We start from the raw sequence: 16,692 nt of genomic DNA on the forward strand, positions 1-16,692 counted from the left end.
CAGCTCAGCATTATAATGGTAACATTCGTACAGCTCAGCAGTATAATGGTCACATCCATACAGCTCAGCAGTATAATGGTAACATTCGTACAGCTCAGTAGTATAATGGTAACATTTGTACAGCTCAGCAGTATAAAGGTAACATCCGTACAGCTCAGCAGTATAATGGTAACATTCGTACAGCTCAGCAGTATAATGGTAACATCCGTACAGCTCAGCAGTATAATGGTAACATCCGTACAGCTCAGCAGTATAATGGTAACATTCGTACAGCTCAGCAGTATAATGGTAACATTCGTACAGCTCAGCAGTATAATGGTAACATTCGTACAGCTCAGCAGTATAATGGTAACATCCGTACAGCTCAGCAGTATAATGGTAACATCCATACAGCTCAGCAGTATAACGGGAACTCGCAACTCAGCAATACACTGGGTAATGTTCTTACAGCTCAGCAGTATACTGGGCAATTATGTACTTACAGCTCAGCAGTATACTGGGCATGTATGTACTTACAGCTCAGCAGTATACTGGGTATGTATGTACTTACAGCTCAACAGTATACTGATAATGCATTTACAGCTTAGCACTACAATGGGCAATTTGTTTACAGCTCATCAGTATATCAGAAAAGCACTTACAGCTCAGTAGTACACTAGATAATGTGTTTACAGCTCAGCAGCATGATAGTAACGCATGTCCAGCTCAGCAGTACACTGGTTAAGGTGTTTACAGCTAAGCAGTATACTAAGTAATGTGATAACAGCTTAGCAGTATAACGGGAACACGCATACAGCTCAGCGGTACCCTGGGTAATGTTCTTACAGCTCAGGAGTATGCCAGGAACACGCATACAGGGAACATGCCTACAGCTCAGCAGGGTCAGGGTTACGCACTTACTGTTCAGCAGTGCCCTGGCAGTACATAGAGCTCAGCTGTATACAGGGTATGTACTTACAGCTCAGCAGTGTACTGTGGAATGTGGTCAGGGATTTTAGTGAGCTTCTGATTGGAGCAGTCTACAGTGGTGCTTTCACAGCGACACTTCTCTGGACATGCCTGGTCAGCAAAACAGTCTCCGCTCAGTTTGGACCTATAGTCTTCCGTACCTGCGGAGCATGTTAAAAAATTACACGTCACGCATAAAGCAGCGTCCACATTGGATCGTCACAGCTGTGGAAATTCTATGTAAGGAACAAGAGCAGGATAGGGAGTTAATCTCATGGGAAGCACTCTCTCTAGGGAGACAGACACACCGTGGTTTGAGCACACATAAAGGTTCTGTACAAAAGGTTTCAGAGGAGTCAACATAACAAGGTCACAAATGTAACTGGAGCTTTTCACAGCTGTACGTTCTGCTGGCCCAGTTCACTGGCTAACTTATAGCTGATTACATTTCCATTGATTTGCTATGATCACGTAGTGTGGTACTAATTTGCTTAAATCAATTAGAAGCACATGCTCTTATGTTAACAAATAGACGTATTGAATTATTATAACCATATTAAACTTTTTGAGGTTTAGCCATCACACAGTTGCATAATACTGACACCGTTTCTCTGCTGGTAAGATTAAAGGGTTCGCTCTATTCTCCTTTCTAGGTCTTGCTGCTGACGGAAGGGCTAGCACCGCACAGTTGTTATCCTGTCCGCCAGAGCATATCCTAGTTGCCACAAGCCCCAGCAGCTTGCCATGCTGTAGAAAGCTGCGTGACGTTCCATGGTGCTTGACAGAACCATGTTTTACTCATACCTGACAATCACATGGTTAGATCAAGCACAACAGAAAATCTCGCTTGGTTACCATAAGTGCATCCATTACACCAAAGATGGGATCAAAAAGGGGGGAGAGAAGGTACAGAGACGATCGCTGGAGAGTCTGCTGGTGTGTAATACCTGTATGCAGCAGTTCATTCTTGCTACAGAATGCAAACTGCCGTAGCATCAGTATTAGCCGGGCAGATTAAGCACAGGAAAACGGAGAGTTGGAAAAACAAAACAAACGGAAGGTTTTTTTTTTTAAACTTTCTTTGTTTTCGACAACATTAAAAACCAGACATGAATACAACAAGGTAATGGACTGTCTCTGTTAACACACCAATTCCCCAGTACAAAGTATACGCTACTGTTCATGGGCCAGATGTATCAAGCTTCAATAAGTGATAAAATGGAGAGTCATAAACAACCAGCCAATCAGCTCCTACCTGTCATACAAAGCCAGCCTGCAACATGACAGGTAGGAGCTGATTGGCTGGCTCTTTATCACTCTCCTTTTCATTATTTTTTGAAGCTTGATGCATCTGGCCCTATGTGAGTTAGAATTATAATTAATTTTAGGGTATGGGTAAAGAACGGAACCGGACAGGACCCTGGTCCAGGGGGTGTCCTGTCCAGGGGGGCTGCCTGTGACATCTGTCACCAGGGAGAGGAGGAGGTAGAGAATAAAGCCTCCCTTTATGGTCCGGGAATGTAGTAAAAAAACGGAATGGTCTCTAAACCACACGGAGAGGCTGTAATCTCCCCTTCCCCATGTCCCTGGTGAAAGCTATCACAGGCATCCCCCCGAACAAGACACCCCCCCAGACGGGATGCCGGATCCGGGGTCTTAGCCAGTTCCAGTTCTTACTTAGTCCCTTCATTTTATGTGACTTTTACAGGCAATGCTGTATATACTGTATATCATTTATGTACATTGTCTTGCTGTTCTTCTGTTACAAGTGGAATTGGGGAATTAATGGAGAACATTATACAAAAATCCATTCATTTTCCAATTGCTTAGGGATAATGTACAGACACATCGGGCTGGAAAAAAGGAGACATTAGGATCAGTGAATGTTTACGCTGAGAGAAAGAGGTTACTTACAGCCCAAATGATGAATACCTGGAAAGTGAAGGTAACCGGGAGGAGAAAGAGCAAGGCGTAAACAGCAGAAGCAATAAATAACCGTTGGCTTTTGGTTTAAAACCGAGCATCGAGATACACAAAACTGTAGTGTCGCACATCACAGGGTATCTTGATACACAGAGGGGACCACGGTTCTAGACATGCTGGTTATTGAGGATGCAGGAGGAAGAACACACAAATCTTAAAGTATTCCGGTCACTTACAACATTTATGAAGCACAGGATTTCTGATACAGGGTGAAAAATAATTGTAGTGAACACTAAGTGCTGTTTGCCATGGTGCTTCTAGAAGCAGATGGGTCTGCCGAGCGACACCTGGGGAGGAGCAGATGTTTGTACTGGGAAACAGTAGTACTGTGGTTGGACGGATCATCGCTGTTGCTTGCTAAGTACGGATTAAGCACTAGTCTGGTGTGGCAGTCCAAAACAGAGATTTCATTTTGTAGAGATTACAAAGTTACATAACTATTTAGTCATTCTTCATTCAGCACAACCCCCCTTGGTTTATACTGTAGCTTTGATTTGGGCAAGACAGCCTTCCTCTGTGACTGAAGGTTTTGTGAACTTACAAGTTGTACTTTGGCAGAGAAAGTTCTGTTTTGGCATAGTGCACCGTGTAGTGTACTGAATGAGCCATCCGGGTGCCCATAGTGGCATAGTGCACTGTGTAGTGTACTGAATGAGCCATCTGGGTGCCCATAGTGGCATAGTGCACCGTGTAGTGTACTGAATGAGCCATCCGGGTGCCCATAGTGGCATAGTGCACCGTGTAGTGTACTGAATGAGCCATCCGGGTGCCCATAGTGGCATAGTGCACCGTGTAGTGTACTGAATGAGCCATCCGGGTGCCCATAGTGGCATAGTGCACTGTGTAGTGTACTGAATGAGCCATCTGGGTATACCAGTACAATACCAAAGAGTTTGTAGTGTACAATATTCATAATTACATATTTTGGGAGATATCATGACCCTAAAATGGTGGATGGCGAAGAGTAAACATTAACTTGAAACATTACGGGGGAAATTTACTAAGATGTATATTCTACTTTACATGTGATGTTGCTATGGGCAACTAATCAGATCATGTCTACTATCTTCTAGAGCAGTGGTCAGTGGTCAGGGAACTCGGTCCTCATTACCCCACGCAGTGCATGTTTTGAAGTGAAATAATTAACTCCACCTGCGGACCTTATCAAAAGTGTCTGTGAATTATTAGTACACCTGTGCACCTGCTGGGTTACCAGCAAAACATGCACTGTGTGGGGTAATGAGGACCGAGTTCCCTGACCACTGTTCTAGAGGGTGCAAAATAATTAAGAAGCACCTTCTGATTAATTGCCCATAGCAACATCACATGTGAAGTAGAATACACATCTTAGTAAATTTCCCCCGAAATGACAATGACCCAATAAATAAGGGAAGTCCGGCAACACTGTAGTCAGGGAGAGATAAATGAGGGAACAAGCACACTCAAAGGTGTAAGTTTCCTAAAGTGTGAGTTTTTAGAAGCGAAAGATGTTGCCCATCGCAACCAACCAGATTCTACCTATTATTCTAGAAGGTGCTAGATAAATCTGATTGGTTGCTGTTGGCAACTTCTCTCACTTATGAACACTCACACTTTAGTAAATGTTCTCCTGTAGTTTCTTTGTGGTTAGATAGATGCTGTACACATCCTAAGTATACAGAATAAACCCTCTTTTCCTTTATCAGATCCACATGTAGGTAAATAAATGCATCTACATTATTTTGCCTTGGAAAAGGACTCTTATTCCAGAAATTAATTAGCGTCTTGTAAAACACAGTCTATTTCAGCCTTCCTGCCAGCTGGAAGGTTTTCAGATGCACAGGTTATTCCAGGCCTCTTTGACTTAAGAGAAACCCTGGGAATCAAACATTTGCTTTGTAATTTGGGCTGAGCTGGGCATCAGGCGTCTGGCTGGCAGAAGTGTGCGGAAAAGAAAGTCACTATCGGTAGACAAACGTTTATCGTGGCCCCCTCTAGCCCAACAATGGAAATGGCTTATTCCATATCCCAAAAATACAATATTACTTGTTTTAATGGAGCACAGGGATAACTCATAACTGGCCAACAAATATTGTACTGTGCCCATTGTAAAACATTTGCTCTTTATGTGAATAGGATTTACACACTTGAAAGCAGTACTTGACTTTCATTAGCCAGGCTGATAATGCAGCTTCCCAGTGTATGTCTGTTTGGCCTGGCTGGCATACAGAATGTATACAGAATGTATGCAGAAATTAAATAACCTTAATCCCAGGGTTGCCTACTTAAAGTCTCCTCTCAGGGAGAAGCCCTGAGAGGAGACTGTCAACAGCACTTCAAGGGAGGCAGGACCTGATGTAGACATCATCAAGCTCCACCCCCAGTACCACAAATCTCACAAGTTATGGGTCTTTGAGGAGGGTGGGGCTATATTACGTGATTTGCATTTTTAGCCTTGCCCCGAAAAGCTGCAAAACTCAGGAAATGAATGCTGCTACGGGGAAGATGTGGGGGTCCCACCGGTATCCGGGAGGGTTGCCCACCTTTCTCAGGGGCCCGGGAGAGGGAAGCCTTCCGGCCATTCCAGGAGGGTAGGCAGCCCTGTTTAATCCTAGCATTGTGAATCTGAAGAGGTACAGTTATAATAAAATAAAATAATATTAATATTAATAATGCTCATATATTCAAAAGGATCAAGCAAGTGAATACATAGTCCAGCTCTTGTATCCTTTGAGAAGTGACTAGTCTCATTTAATTTATGAATAACCAATGTACCCAAATTATTACAGAATGGCTAAAGAATTTGGATAATGGTCCCCTGAACCACATATGCCCACACTATTGCTTTCACTGATAAAAATGTAAAAGTTTTCCTTGGTTCCAGGAACTAGAGATATTGGACATAAAGCTGTGATCATGGGGGAAGCATTTCTCCTACGCTCTGTAAACTTCCTGGCAGTAATTACTCAGCATGGCACTACAAATGTAATTACAGTACAAATAAACCATTTGCAGTATATGTAACTGCTATCTTTCATAGTGAGTATTTTTTTCGGTAAAAAGAACATGGGAACATATGAACCATAGAAATGCATGCATAATATATAAAATAACTGCAACTGTGTTATTGGCTATGTGCTGTGTACTACATGTGTTCATACGGTGCACCCCCACAAACCCTGCTACTTTAAACAATGTGACACCGTCCAGATACAACATATCCTGTTCTACGGCATCTGGCTAAAACGCAATGTGCGGCAATGTGCGGCAATATGTGAACTCAAGAAGCTGTACACTGTCAAACAGGTTCCGTTGAACGGCATCCTGTGAAAACGATATGTGTGGCCCAAGCCTTAGTGACCTGGGCCACACATATCAAGGGATAAATGGATGGTATGGCAAGCCGGTACTTGTTTCCTATCTGGGCGCCCGTCGCGGGCATCGCGGGTACATTTATGCCTGCCCGCGACGCGACCGACGCGATGCCCGCGATTTTCCCATTGAAAACCATGTTAAACCTGAAAAATCGCGTCGGTCGCGTCGCGGCCGGCCATAAATGTACCCGCGATGCCCGCGACGCGATGCTCACGATTTCCCATAGGAATCAATGTTAAAAGCCGCGATGGACCCGATTTTACTGTTAAATGCCTCAATCCACCCGATTTGGCCATAGGAATCAATGTTAAATGGGCCACAGAGCCCATTAACCCTTAAATGTCCCCCCAAATTTTTGACGCCACCCCACGATCGACGCCAACCCGAAGCGTGGCGAGCGCAGCGAGCCCGCGAGGGGCGGCGGTACGCGTCCTCCGACCTTTTTTTATGCCCTACTATCCACTAGGGCGCGGTGTGAGAATATAATAGTGTGGCGAGCGCAGCGAGCCACCGAGCCCGAAGCGTGGCGAGCGCAGCGAGCCCCGCGAGGGGACGCGGATACCTTCACAATTATGCGCGTCCCCTCGCGGCCTTCACAGTGAAGGTATCCGCGTCCCCTCGCGGGGCTCGCTGCGCTCGCCACGCTTCGGGCTCGGTGGCTCGCTGCGCTCGCCACACTATTATATTCTCACACCACGCCCTAGTGGATAGTAGGGCATGAAAAGGTCGGAGGACGCGTACCGCCGCCCCTCGCGGGCTCGCTGCGCTCGCCACGCTTCGGGTTGGCGTGGATCGTGGGGTGGCGTCAAAAATTGGGGGGGACATTTAAGGGTTAATTGGGCCTAATTCAGGGTTAATATGGCCAAATCGGGTCAATTGAGCCATTTAACAGTGAAATCGCGGTCAATCAGCCTTTTTAACATTGTTCCCTATGGGAAAATCGCGGTGATCGCGGTCATCGCGGGCATCGCGACCATCCAATTTTACCCGCGATGCCTGCGATGACCGCGATCACCGCGATTTTTACCCCCGATGACCGCGATTTTGATCGTGGGCGCCCAGATAGGAAACAAGTACCGGCAAGCCTTCGAAATCCCGTACGTACCAAGCTCCGGAATGTTTTGGAACCGGTGAGTTACAACATCTTTGCATGGCTTTATTACCCAATACAAGCCTAAAAGAATCTCCTACATTTCCCTCTAAAAACTGACCCAAACAGATCCTTCCCGTTTCCCCCTGCGGCTGCCCTGTCACTGTGATCGTATACAGAAGGGCTCTCTTATCCTAATGCACATCCCGGCCAATATGTGAAGCCCAAAATTTAGTTAATAACTTAATATGCAGATTGAGAGGGAGATGTATCATGCCTTGGTGAGAAATACAGTTGTGCAAAGCAACCAATCAGCTTATGACATTTATCTAGCCAAGTCTTTGAAATGATTAGAAGCTGCCGATTGGTGGTATTGAGCAACTTTCTTACCATTTTTTCCATTTTATCTCACTCCAAGGTTCAATACAGCTCCCCTTCGGTAAGTCCACAACCGAAGACGATGAAGAGATTTTCTTCCTAATGTGTTTTTTTATGTGATAAGCATATATATTCTATCATTTTCTACACAAAGATTGCATTCTAATTGTATGTAATTTTCCCTGTGCTTATCTGTACACCCCCCTCCACACACAGACACACACACACACACACACACACACACACACACTGCGGTGCTATGCACATAATTGCTACCATACTTGTCCCATGTGTTCCCCAAGAAGAACTATTTAAATGCTAGGAATATTTGGGATTATTGTCTTTCTGAAAGACAGCTGGGAAAATGCATACTTGTAGGCATGAGGGAAGGAGCCACAGAGGTGCTGGGCTATCAGGAAATGAAGGCAAATACTAGCGGTAGTTTCCTGTGTAACATCTGTAAGAAAGTCTAAGGAATTATGGTCACGTCCTAGTTCATATTGACTTTTACTGAGAAGCAGAAGCATTTAGCGAGTGGCACAGTCTCTAAGGAGACATGACCTTGTTAATCGTCATACAACTGCTCCCAATGTACAGATGTACTGTACGTTTACTGGCCCCACATCGATGGACGAAGAACACAAAACAAACTCTGCCCAGGTGACACAACTTTGTGGCAATCAAGTTCACCTTTAAGATTTTGAATACACAATTTTATACAAAACTGGATTTTTACCTGGCGAATATGTAACACAAAACACTATTAGGTATTTAGACGTCTGAGGTAGAGATTGTCAGACCCAACAGACAGGGAAAACCATGCAGGTAGGAGGATACCTCTCTGACACGTGCATGCAAGAATCCTACAGTATCTGGGCATACCAATAACCAGTCAGGGAAACCCTAACGCACAATATAACCTACCTGGGATGAAATATTGCTCTTTAGCTACGCAAATAAGAAAAACAGAGAAAAACTAAATAGAAAGTTGCATCTGAATTGCAGCAAGCGGACAAATACTTATTGGTTGCAATTGTTATTTGATCAGCTATACATTTTATGTATGTGTACCACAGTCACTAATGAATTGTTAGTGAGGCAAGAGTACACAAATATGGTCAGACATGAATATGGGTCACACACAATAAGCAATTCTCTAATGCTGGTTATGGAGAAGCCACAATAAGAAAGACACATGCAGCAGCTGGATAGCATATAATACAGATCTGAGGCCTGATTCCAGCAAAGCAAAAAAGCACACAACTGGGCAAAACCATGCTGCACTGCAGGTGGGGCAGACGTAACATTTGCAGAGAGATTTAGATTTGAGGTGTTCTCAAAATGAAATCTAGATTGCAGTGTAAATATAAAACAGCCAGTATTTACCCTGCACATAAAAAAATATAACCATCCCAAATCTAACTCTCTTTGCACATGTTACATCAGCCCCACCTGCAATGCAACATGCAACGGATGGCAACCCATTTGGCCACTGAACTCGAGAGGCATTCCACCCCGCCAAATATGTGTTATGTTTCATAAGTGTTGAATCTGTAATTCTCTGCCATGCTTTGAAAACCCATGGCACAGGGCGGCAGGATTACACAGCTTTATAAGACTAGGACACGTCGTTATGGCCCACAATGCCCACATTAACATTGTCCTCAGTGTGTTTCCCTTAAACGAGAAAAGAATATCAATGTTAATTCAGTGATCACCCACAGCCTGTTCTCAATTGATTTCTTCTCCTCTATTAGATGACAGATGACAAAGAAAGGTCCTACGATGTTCAACCGTACAGAAGAGGACTAGCTGCTTTGTTGAGACATCGAGGGCGACTATTTTTTGGCAAACGTAAAGAAGGAAACTGAACTAAGCAAATTACCTGAGCAGCGGAATTTCTTGCTTTTGATCTGCCCGATTCTTTTGTTTGCCAGTCGGCGGGGGCTGGTGCAGCGGGCACCACTCGTCTCAATGGGGTTTGTATGGAGATAATCCGCCAGCCACTTCAGATGGCAGTCGCAGATAAATGGGTTCTGAGCCAAATGCCTTTCAGGAGTGAGAGAGAGAGAGCGATTTTACATGTTTATTCGGGATTAACATTTTATTTTTAAAACAAGGACGCAAAATAGAAGTAAATTAAACAGATCAGCAACATCCCCTCTTTGTCAGACTTCCCATACCTACAAACCCCAACCACCATGGCATGAGAATACTCACAGGGTCTGAATGGCACGTAGAGCTGCGAATGTGCCCTTGGCAATGGTTTGAAGTTTGTTGTCATACAAAGAGAGAAGGTTCAGGTTGTGCAGATCCTGGAACGCACCTACCCTCAGACAGTTTATCTTGTTGGCATTCAGCAATCTGGTGAACCAAGGATAACATGAATTACGAAGTTGTCTCATGTTCTTTCAGCTGTAACATTCAATAAGAGAACCTTTTGTTTTCCCTTTGTCGTCATGACCCATGCCACACAACCAACAAAGTGTTCTGTAAGAAATGTTTGGAAAGATGGCTTTTGGTATTCCCTACCGGGCGTACTACAAAGTAACTTCACATGAGTGAAATGAATGAACTTGATGAGAAGGGAAACCATGAGACCACTCCACACAAGTACTTCAATGTCCCGTCTCTGCATACTACACAGGGTGTGGGTCTATGACACCTGATAGCTACAGGTACTTGGGAGATGGGTATTACAGTGATATTTTATGTATGTTCGGCTTTGTTCTTTACATATTAATAGTATCAAATCAAATAAGGCACACATTAAAAAGGTGATTTACTTCAAACTTTGTCACATTTATAAGGATTTTACGGAAACTTATGTTTGTGCCATGAATGTGTTCCAATACTTTCTATTATTTAAATCATGAAAATGCTGCCAGGTCTGCCCACCAGTACTGCCCCTTCATAATTGGAGAGCAGAGTGGCAGATGTATTATACCTAGACAAATCGTGCTGGTAAAACTCTTCCAGCTTTGACTTGTTACTGAGGCAAATAGGGAAGAACTAGTGATGAAACGCATTAACTTCTCGGATGCCGGAGTGGGGGGAGTCAAAACTCCCTTCAGGTGATCTATGAATGCCCCGCACAGTGCATCAGTCTAGTGTTGGTGCACTGTCTCTCCACATGGAAATCGCACTGAACTTGCGCAACATGTCACTATTATAGCAAGATCTCCTGTGCGTTCCAGGGACCAGTGATGTCTCTGCTGTGGTGAACGGCAACGCCACCTGTCAAAATCGATAGCTGCAGGTGTCGGAACGGTCAGTACAAATAACCATTCATACACTGCCCCCACATATCAGCGTGCTATTGTAAAGATAGCAGCACTGATAATGACGCAATTACCTCACATCTCCGCAGTTATACATGGGGCAAAAGCGGTATCAGTGCAAAGTCAAGTAAAACATTTGACCCAATATGTAAAAAGTGCTCTAACAAAATGGCTGACCAATAAGGACAATGCAATCCTAATGAGTTTGGTATGCAGGTTTTTGTTGTAGGAGATTAGCTGCCAATGCAGGTTTTACCTGCATCCGCTTTGGTTTTATTAGTATAATTCGCTTACACTACATTGCATTGTGCGCTGAGGTAGAATATTTGTGTTGTTTCCAAGGTGCTGTCGGAAAAGCTTATTCCTTTTAAGTGGTTTACAAACTGGATGTGTTCTGAGAAGGAGTTTGTACAGGTAGAGCAATGTTTTCCTAGCAGCTTATGGCTGCTCACTCTGGATGGGAAAAGCAGGTGAAGAGTCCGCTCCGTGTACAATACACAGGTCTAGCTATGCTGAATACAAGCCAGTCGTGACTTCAAAGGGAAAAGGTAATCACTAGTTCAGCAAGTTATCCCCACATGCTGGAGCTGGCCATTAAATAGGTGCCAGGAGGTAAAGAGTTCAGGTCAGCTAAACAAGGGAGTAAGGCAGGAATTTATACGGAACAGTAAACAATTCTAAATCACATTTTAAGGATCAGGTGATTTAGATGTCAGAACCCCACACGGCCCTGGTATGGGTCATATTTTCTGACACCTGTCTGAATGTGTTATCTGTTATGCAGGGTCATTTTAGGGCCAGGCGGAAAGGGCACTTGCCCAGGGCCAGCAAAAAAGGGGGCTCCCAGGGCCCATAGCAATATCCCATGTGAAATAGATCTTCCATCTTAGTAAATTCCACCCCTATGAATGTCCACATCATATACTGAACCCTTCACCAACGCTATGGGGTTGCAATAAGTGCAAGAAATCAGATTACAGCTCAACTCCTACTGAGCCATGTATAAGAATGTATTATTTCTCTTCAGAAACAAGTAATTTGGTACATGTTAGCAACAGCAAGCCCTGGGATTAGGACTACATCCCACTGACACAAACCAGCTTGTGGACCTTACGGGATACTTACAGGAGCTGCAGTGAAAACAGTCCTTCAAACACATTCTGGGGAAGTTCTGTGATTTTGTTTCCATAGAGAACCCTATAAAAAGATAATAATATAGTCATATCAGTTATAGCTGGTAAATGTTGCAAGTACTGTATACACATTTATTTTTCCATTAAAGTAAAATTTAATAGAAGGAAAAAAGTAAACTAAACAAGTCTCAGGGGGGAGATGGAGGTAGTTACAATTCAATTCCCGGTGATATGCCGCAAACTTTTAGATGGAAGCATAAAAAAGCCTGTGTCCAGGCATAACATCAGCCACATCTAAGCTGGCGGAAGTGCACACCTGAACTAAGGCTGGGTACACACTGGGCGATTCCCGCGGCCACCATCGGCGGTGCCGCAATAGAACAATTTAGGGCATACACACTGACCGATATGGTTCACCATATCGGTCAGTGACGTCACCCACCCCTGACTCCGTACTTGCAGTCACTGGTGAGATTGTCAGATTGAGCTACATGTACAGACAACATTATACTAGCTAAAACAGAATTGGCAGGAGCTTGAGGGCAGGTGCCCGTTAAGAGAAAATGTATGTTGTCATAAGATCCCATGATGGAATACTGGATGCCGCAATATGAAAATAACGCTCCAAAATAAATGATTGCCCTGAAGAAAAAAACGTATTTGATAAATCTTCACCTCTGGAATCAATTTATCAACAGCAAGCAAAAATGAGAGTCCGTTAATGTCTGCTAATCTATCTAAGTGACTCGTGTTTACAGTATGACTGTTACGGGAAGTGAACTCTGACCTATTACATGGTGTGTGGGAATTAATATCTGTCTACTCCATTCTTCTCACACATTACTAAGACTTATTCTCAGCAATATCTACAGGACACAATTCCAAACAAAACGGAGAAGGCAAGTGCCTAATGTTAGGGGTGTCTGACTTCCCAAACACAAGAAATCATTATGAAACAGTACGGAACAGTATGGAACAGCTCTCCTTGGCAGCTTTTTTCTACCTAACAATGGGGCAGTTGTATTAAGCCTTAACAAGAGATAAATGCCAGGGTGATAAAGAGAGATAAACGTCCAGCCAATCAGCTCTTTACTGACTTCAAACATTGGGGCAGATTTATTAAGCTTGGAGAAGAGATAAACTGGAGATAAAGCGGAGAAAAGGTAAAATGAGATAAAGCACCAGCCAATCAGCTGTGTTTGAAAAAGACAGTTGGGAGTTGATTGGCTGGTGCTTTATCTCCTTTTACCTTTTCTCCGCTTTATCTCCAGTTTATCTCTTCTCCAAGCTTAATAAATCTGCCCCATTGTCTATAACATGGCAGTTAGGATGTGATTGGCTGGATGTTTATCTCTCTTTATCACCCTTGCATTTATCTCTTGTTAAGGCTTAATACATCTGCCCCAATGTATATTGTGCAGCAAAACAGAAATAGCTATATTGCTTACTGTCATAAAATTGTCCACCCTAAAATACAACATAATATAGAAGGTGATGCCTGTACACTGTATAAATATTAGGTTCTGGGCCTTACTAAACAAATAACAGGCCAATATGGACTGCTGTGATTGTGGGTGAGATGTACTAAGCCTGGAAAAGTGATAAAATGGAGATTGATAAACCTCCAACCAATCAGCTCCTACCTCTCATATTTCGAACACAGCCTATGACATGGCAGTTAGGAACTGATTGGATGGTGGTTTATCACTCTCCATGTTTTTCATCTTTAGTACACCTGGCCCAGAGTACCGGTAATCTATTTATCACTAAACTATTATTATACTTCATAATTAATTTAGTTATATCCTTTTCCAATTATCATAGACTAGTCAGTCTTCTTGAAGCAAATGCTTTGAAACCCAGTCTGCTACCTTGTGATTGCCTCTGTGTTTGTGCATGTGTGAGAGAGAAAGAGATGTAGTTTCACTCGCTGCCAACAGATGGCAATGTTTCAGAGACACACAAACTATCATTTACAAAGTATAAAGGATAGAATCTAATTGGTTGATATGTAAATCACATCCACTTGTAGTCTTTAAGTGATTTAGGCATATGGAATTGTGTACCCTACATGCTTATGTACCCTTACGTACAGTGGCTATTGTTGGGAACTTACTAAATGTAATAATAATAATATTATTTATATAGCGCTCTTTCTCCAATTGGACTCAAGTCTCTTAACAGATTCCCGGAACACATTTAATACAGAGTCAACGAATACAATAAAGTGGGGTAATTTTGCATTAAATAAAGAGACCATGGAATTGATACAAAGGTTATGGCAGCCATTTTGAATCATCACCTGCAGGGATTCATCATCATACCAACAAAGGAATCAAAGTGAGATTTTGGATGCACTACAGTATATAGGATTATGCTGGGCAGAGTGGGCAACACCCGGAACTGATAACACACAATGGATAAGATAAGAGCAAAAGAACAGTAAGTAAATAATTCCACAGTGACCCATCCTACCCCTGAAAGTGCCAGGCGAGGCAGCCATTTAGGATGTCCTGTATTTCCCCTGAACAGTGTCCCCAAGATGTTTACCAGTCATACGATATGGTACATATAAACAGCTGGGTGCTGGAACTACCCCCATCCAATGGATCTGCTGTCAGAATGCTTTGGATTCATTCCCTATTCTTGTGTGTCAGCAGCAAATAGATCATCTCCACGTAATAACAGGATTTACTGTAGTCAATGTGTTATTACATATTTTATGACCTGATGTCTCACAAATCCAAATGTATGCACACATATGTGTTGCTGTAGACTTTGTTTATTTGCGTACGTAATTTAGTGCAATGTGATTAGGTTTTCTAACCAGGCCGACTACATTAATAACACCCCAGAAATAATCTCTTATAATTTTCAGTGCTGCAACACAAAAAAAAAAATCAATGTATCGGCGGATTTATGGCACTGGCTGTAACTGATTTATAACCACCCAGTGACTTCTCTGAACCCAATCACGTATTCAAAAGACTGGATTCACTTTCATGTCAGTGACATTGCGGAGCCGTGTTTTATAGTTGGTAGAGGACAGGACAGGAGATATTCTATAGCAGGACAAATAGGCTGAGCACTGTCAAGCAACATAAACTTGGAATTTGCTCTATCCTCTGAGGGGCATTTGCACTTACAGAGAGTTGAGGGAACGCAGGCCTTGGAAAGCATCTGGGGCTATTTCCGATATCTGGTTGTTGCTTAAATCACTGCAATTAGAAACAGTTTTATGATCAGGTTATATCCATCCTAAAAGTAGCATTTTCAAGACAAAATTCTGACCGGTCATCACAGTTATCCATGTTAATTCAAAGCAATCGTAAAGGGCTATAAAAGGACCACTAAATCCTAGAATTGTAATGTTAAGATATCAACCATGGAGGTTTAGTGCATAATTCAGTGTTATCCTGGCATTCCACTGCGGCTCTGATCGAAAATAAAACTGTTATGTCCATATTTTATTACAGACATCTATAAAACAGCGTCTCTGTAGGATTTGATGCAGGTCAAAGAGCTGATGATGCAGCTCTCCGGGAAGCTGTGATATCACAGGACCTGCCGGTATGGATGACTCTAGCAAATCTTCTGCTGAGCAGGTCAGCAAGCCTACCAGTCACTCTGGGCAGAATGGGGAGATAAATACAGTGGAATCTGGGGTCAGTTGGGCAGGGCCTAGTGATGGGATTCTATGGTAATCATGTCATTTTAGCCCTGCCCCCTACTGAAATGTGTGCGAATCTCAGCCTTTTTTGTGTGAGGGCGTGGAGCATAATGATGCAATTGTTCACTCTTGTCCCCAGTACCGCCCACTTGTATTTCCTCTTTGGACTTCTTCCAAAGAGGAAATTTCAAAAGTCAGTGCTAGAAATTGGTCTACTTCGAGGTATTCAACAAACTGCCCTCCAGCTGATGTGGAACTACACATAATGTTAAACTTGGCAGGCATGCTGATATGTGTAGCATGTTGAATACCCCTGTCCAATGTATTGACTGAAGACTAGCTTTTACTGAAAAATTACTCATGGCCCAATGGTACATACGGGAAGGTGGGCTATCTGGGGTGTGTGTCATCAGGAACATGTCATCATGGCTCCACCTCACACTATACAGTGCCAAAAAAGCAGGCACTGAATAGCAGTAGTCGGGCTACCATGGTGCAATTCTGTGCTAATCGCATCATCAGATCCCTTTTGGACCAACCACTTGTTTTGGGCAGGAAAGTGTTGCTGCGGGGGCTGTGTGGGTGTGTGTGTGTGGAGGGGGTTGGCAGGGGGGCCTTTCTGGGGGGCAGGATCTCCACGTGATTTTCAGGAGGCTCCCAGCAGTTCCAGGGCGGTAGGCAAGTATTTGGTGACATCACTAATTCCTAGTGATCAGATTGGCTGTATTCTAATTCATATAGGTTCAGGTTACGAAATTGCTGTGTGCACTGTGTATACATTATATGAGAGGTACCCTATTGGAGTTTTAATCTAGAACACAAAAACTGTTAAAATACCAGAGTCAAACTCTACGT

The 16,692-nt window shown here is 43.3% G+C and overlaps 1 protein-coding gene across 5 annotated transcripts in view; it reads right to left on the minus strand.

Moving 5' to 3' along the window:
- SLIT2 (slit guidance ligand 2) overlaps positions 1-16,692 on the minus strand; it is a 260,597-nt gene that overhangs the window by 39,058 nt on the left and 204,847 nt on the right. For 3 of the 5 annotated variants that reach the window (XM_083161416.1, XM_083161415.1, XM_083161420.1), the window contains exons 11-17: positions 15,314-15,385; positions 12,160-12,231; positions 9,974-10,117; positions 9,639-9,802; positions 8,678-8,701; positions 2,863-2,880; positions 959-1,109 (exon numbers count right to left, since the gene is read on the minus strand). In XM_083161416.1, the coding sequence (XP_083017542.1) occupies positions 959-1,109; positions 2,863-2,880; positions 8,678-8,701; positions 9,639-9,802; positions 9,974-10,117; positions 12,160-12,231; positions 15,314-15,385 (645 nt within the window). The remainder of the gene's footprint in view (positions 1-958; positions 1,110-2,862; positions 2,881-8,677; positions 8,702-9,638; positions 9,803-9,973; positions 10,118-12,159; positions 12,232-15,313; positions 15,386-16,692) is intronic. The other 2 variants (XM_083161418.1, XM_083161417.1) reach the window with 1 other exon arrangement.

Source organism: Crinia signifera, chromosome 1 (genome assembly GCF_055691185.1).
Source record: "Crinia signifera chromosome 1, ASM5569118v1, whole genome shotgun sequence".
Classification (NCBI taxonomy): Eukaryota; Metazoa; Chordata; class Amphibia; order Anura; family Myobatrachidae; genus Crinia; species Crinia signifera.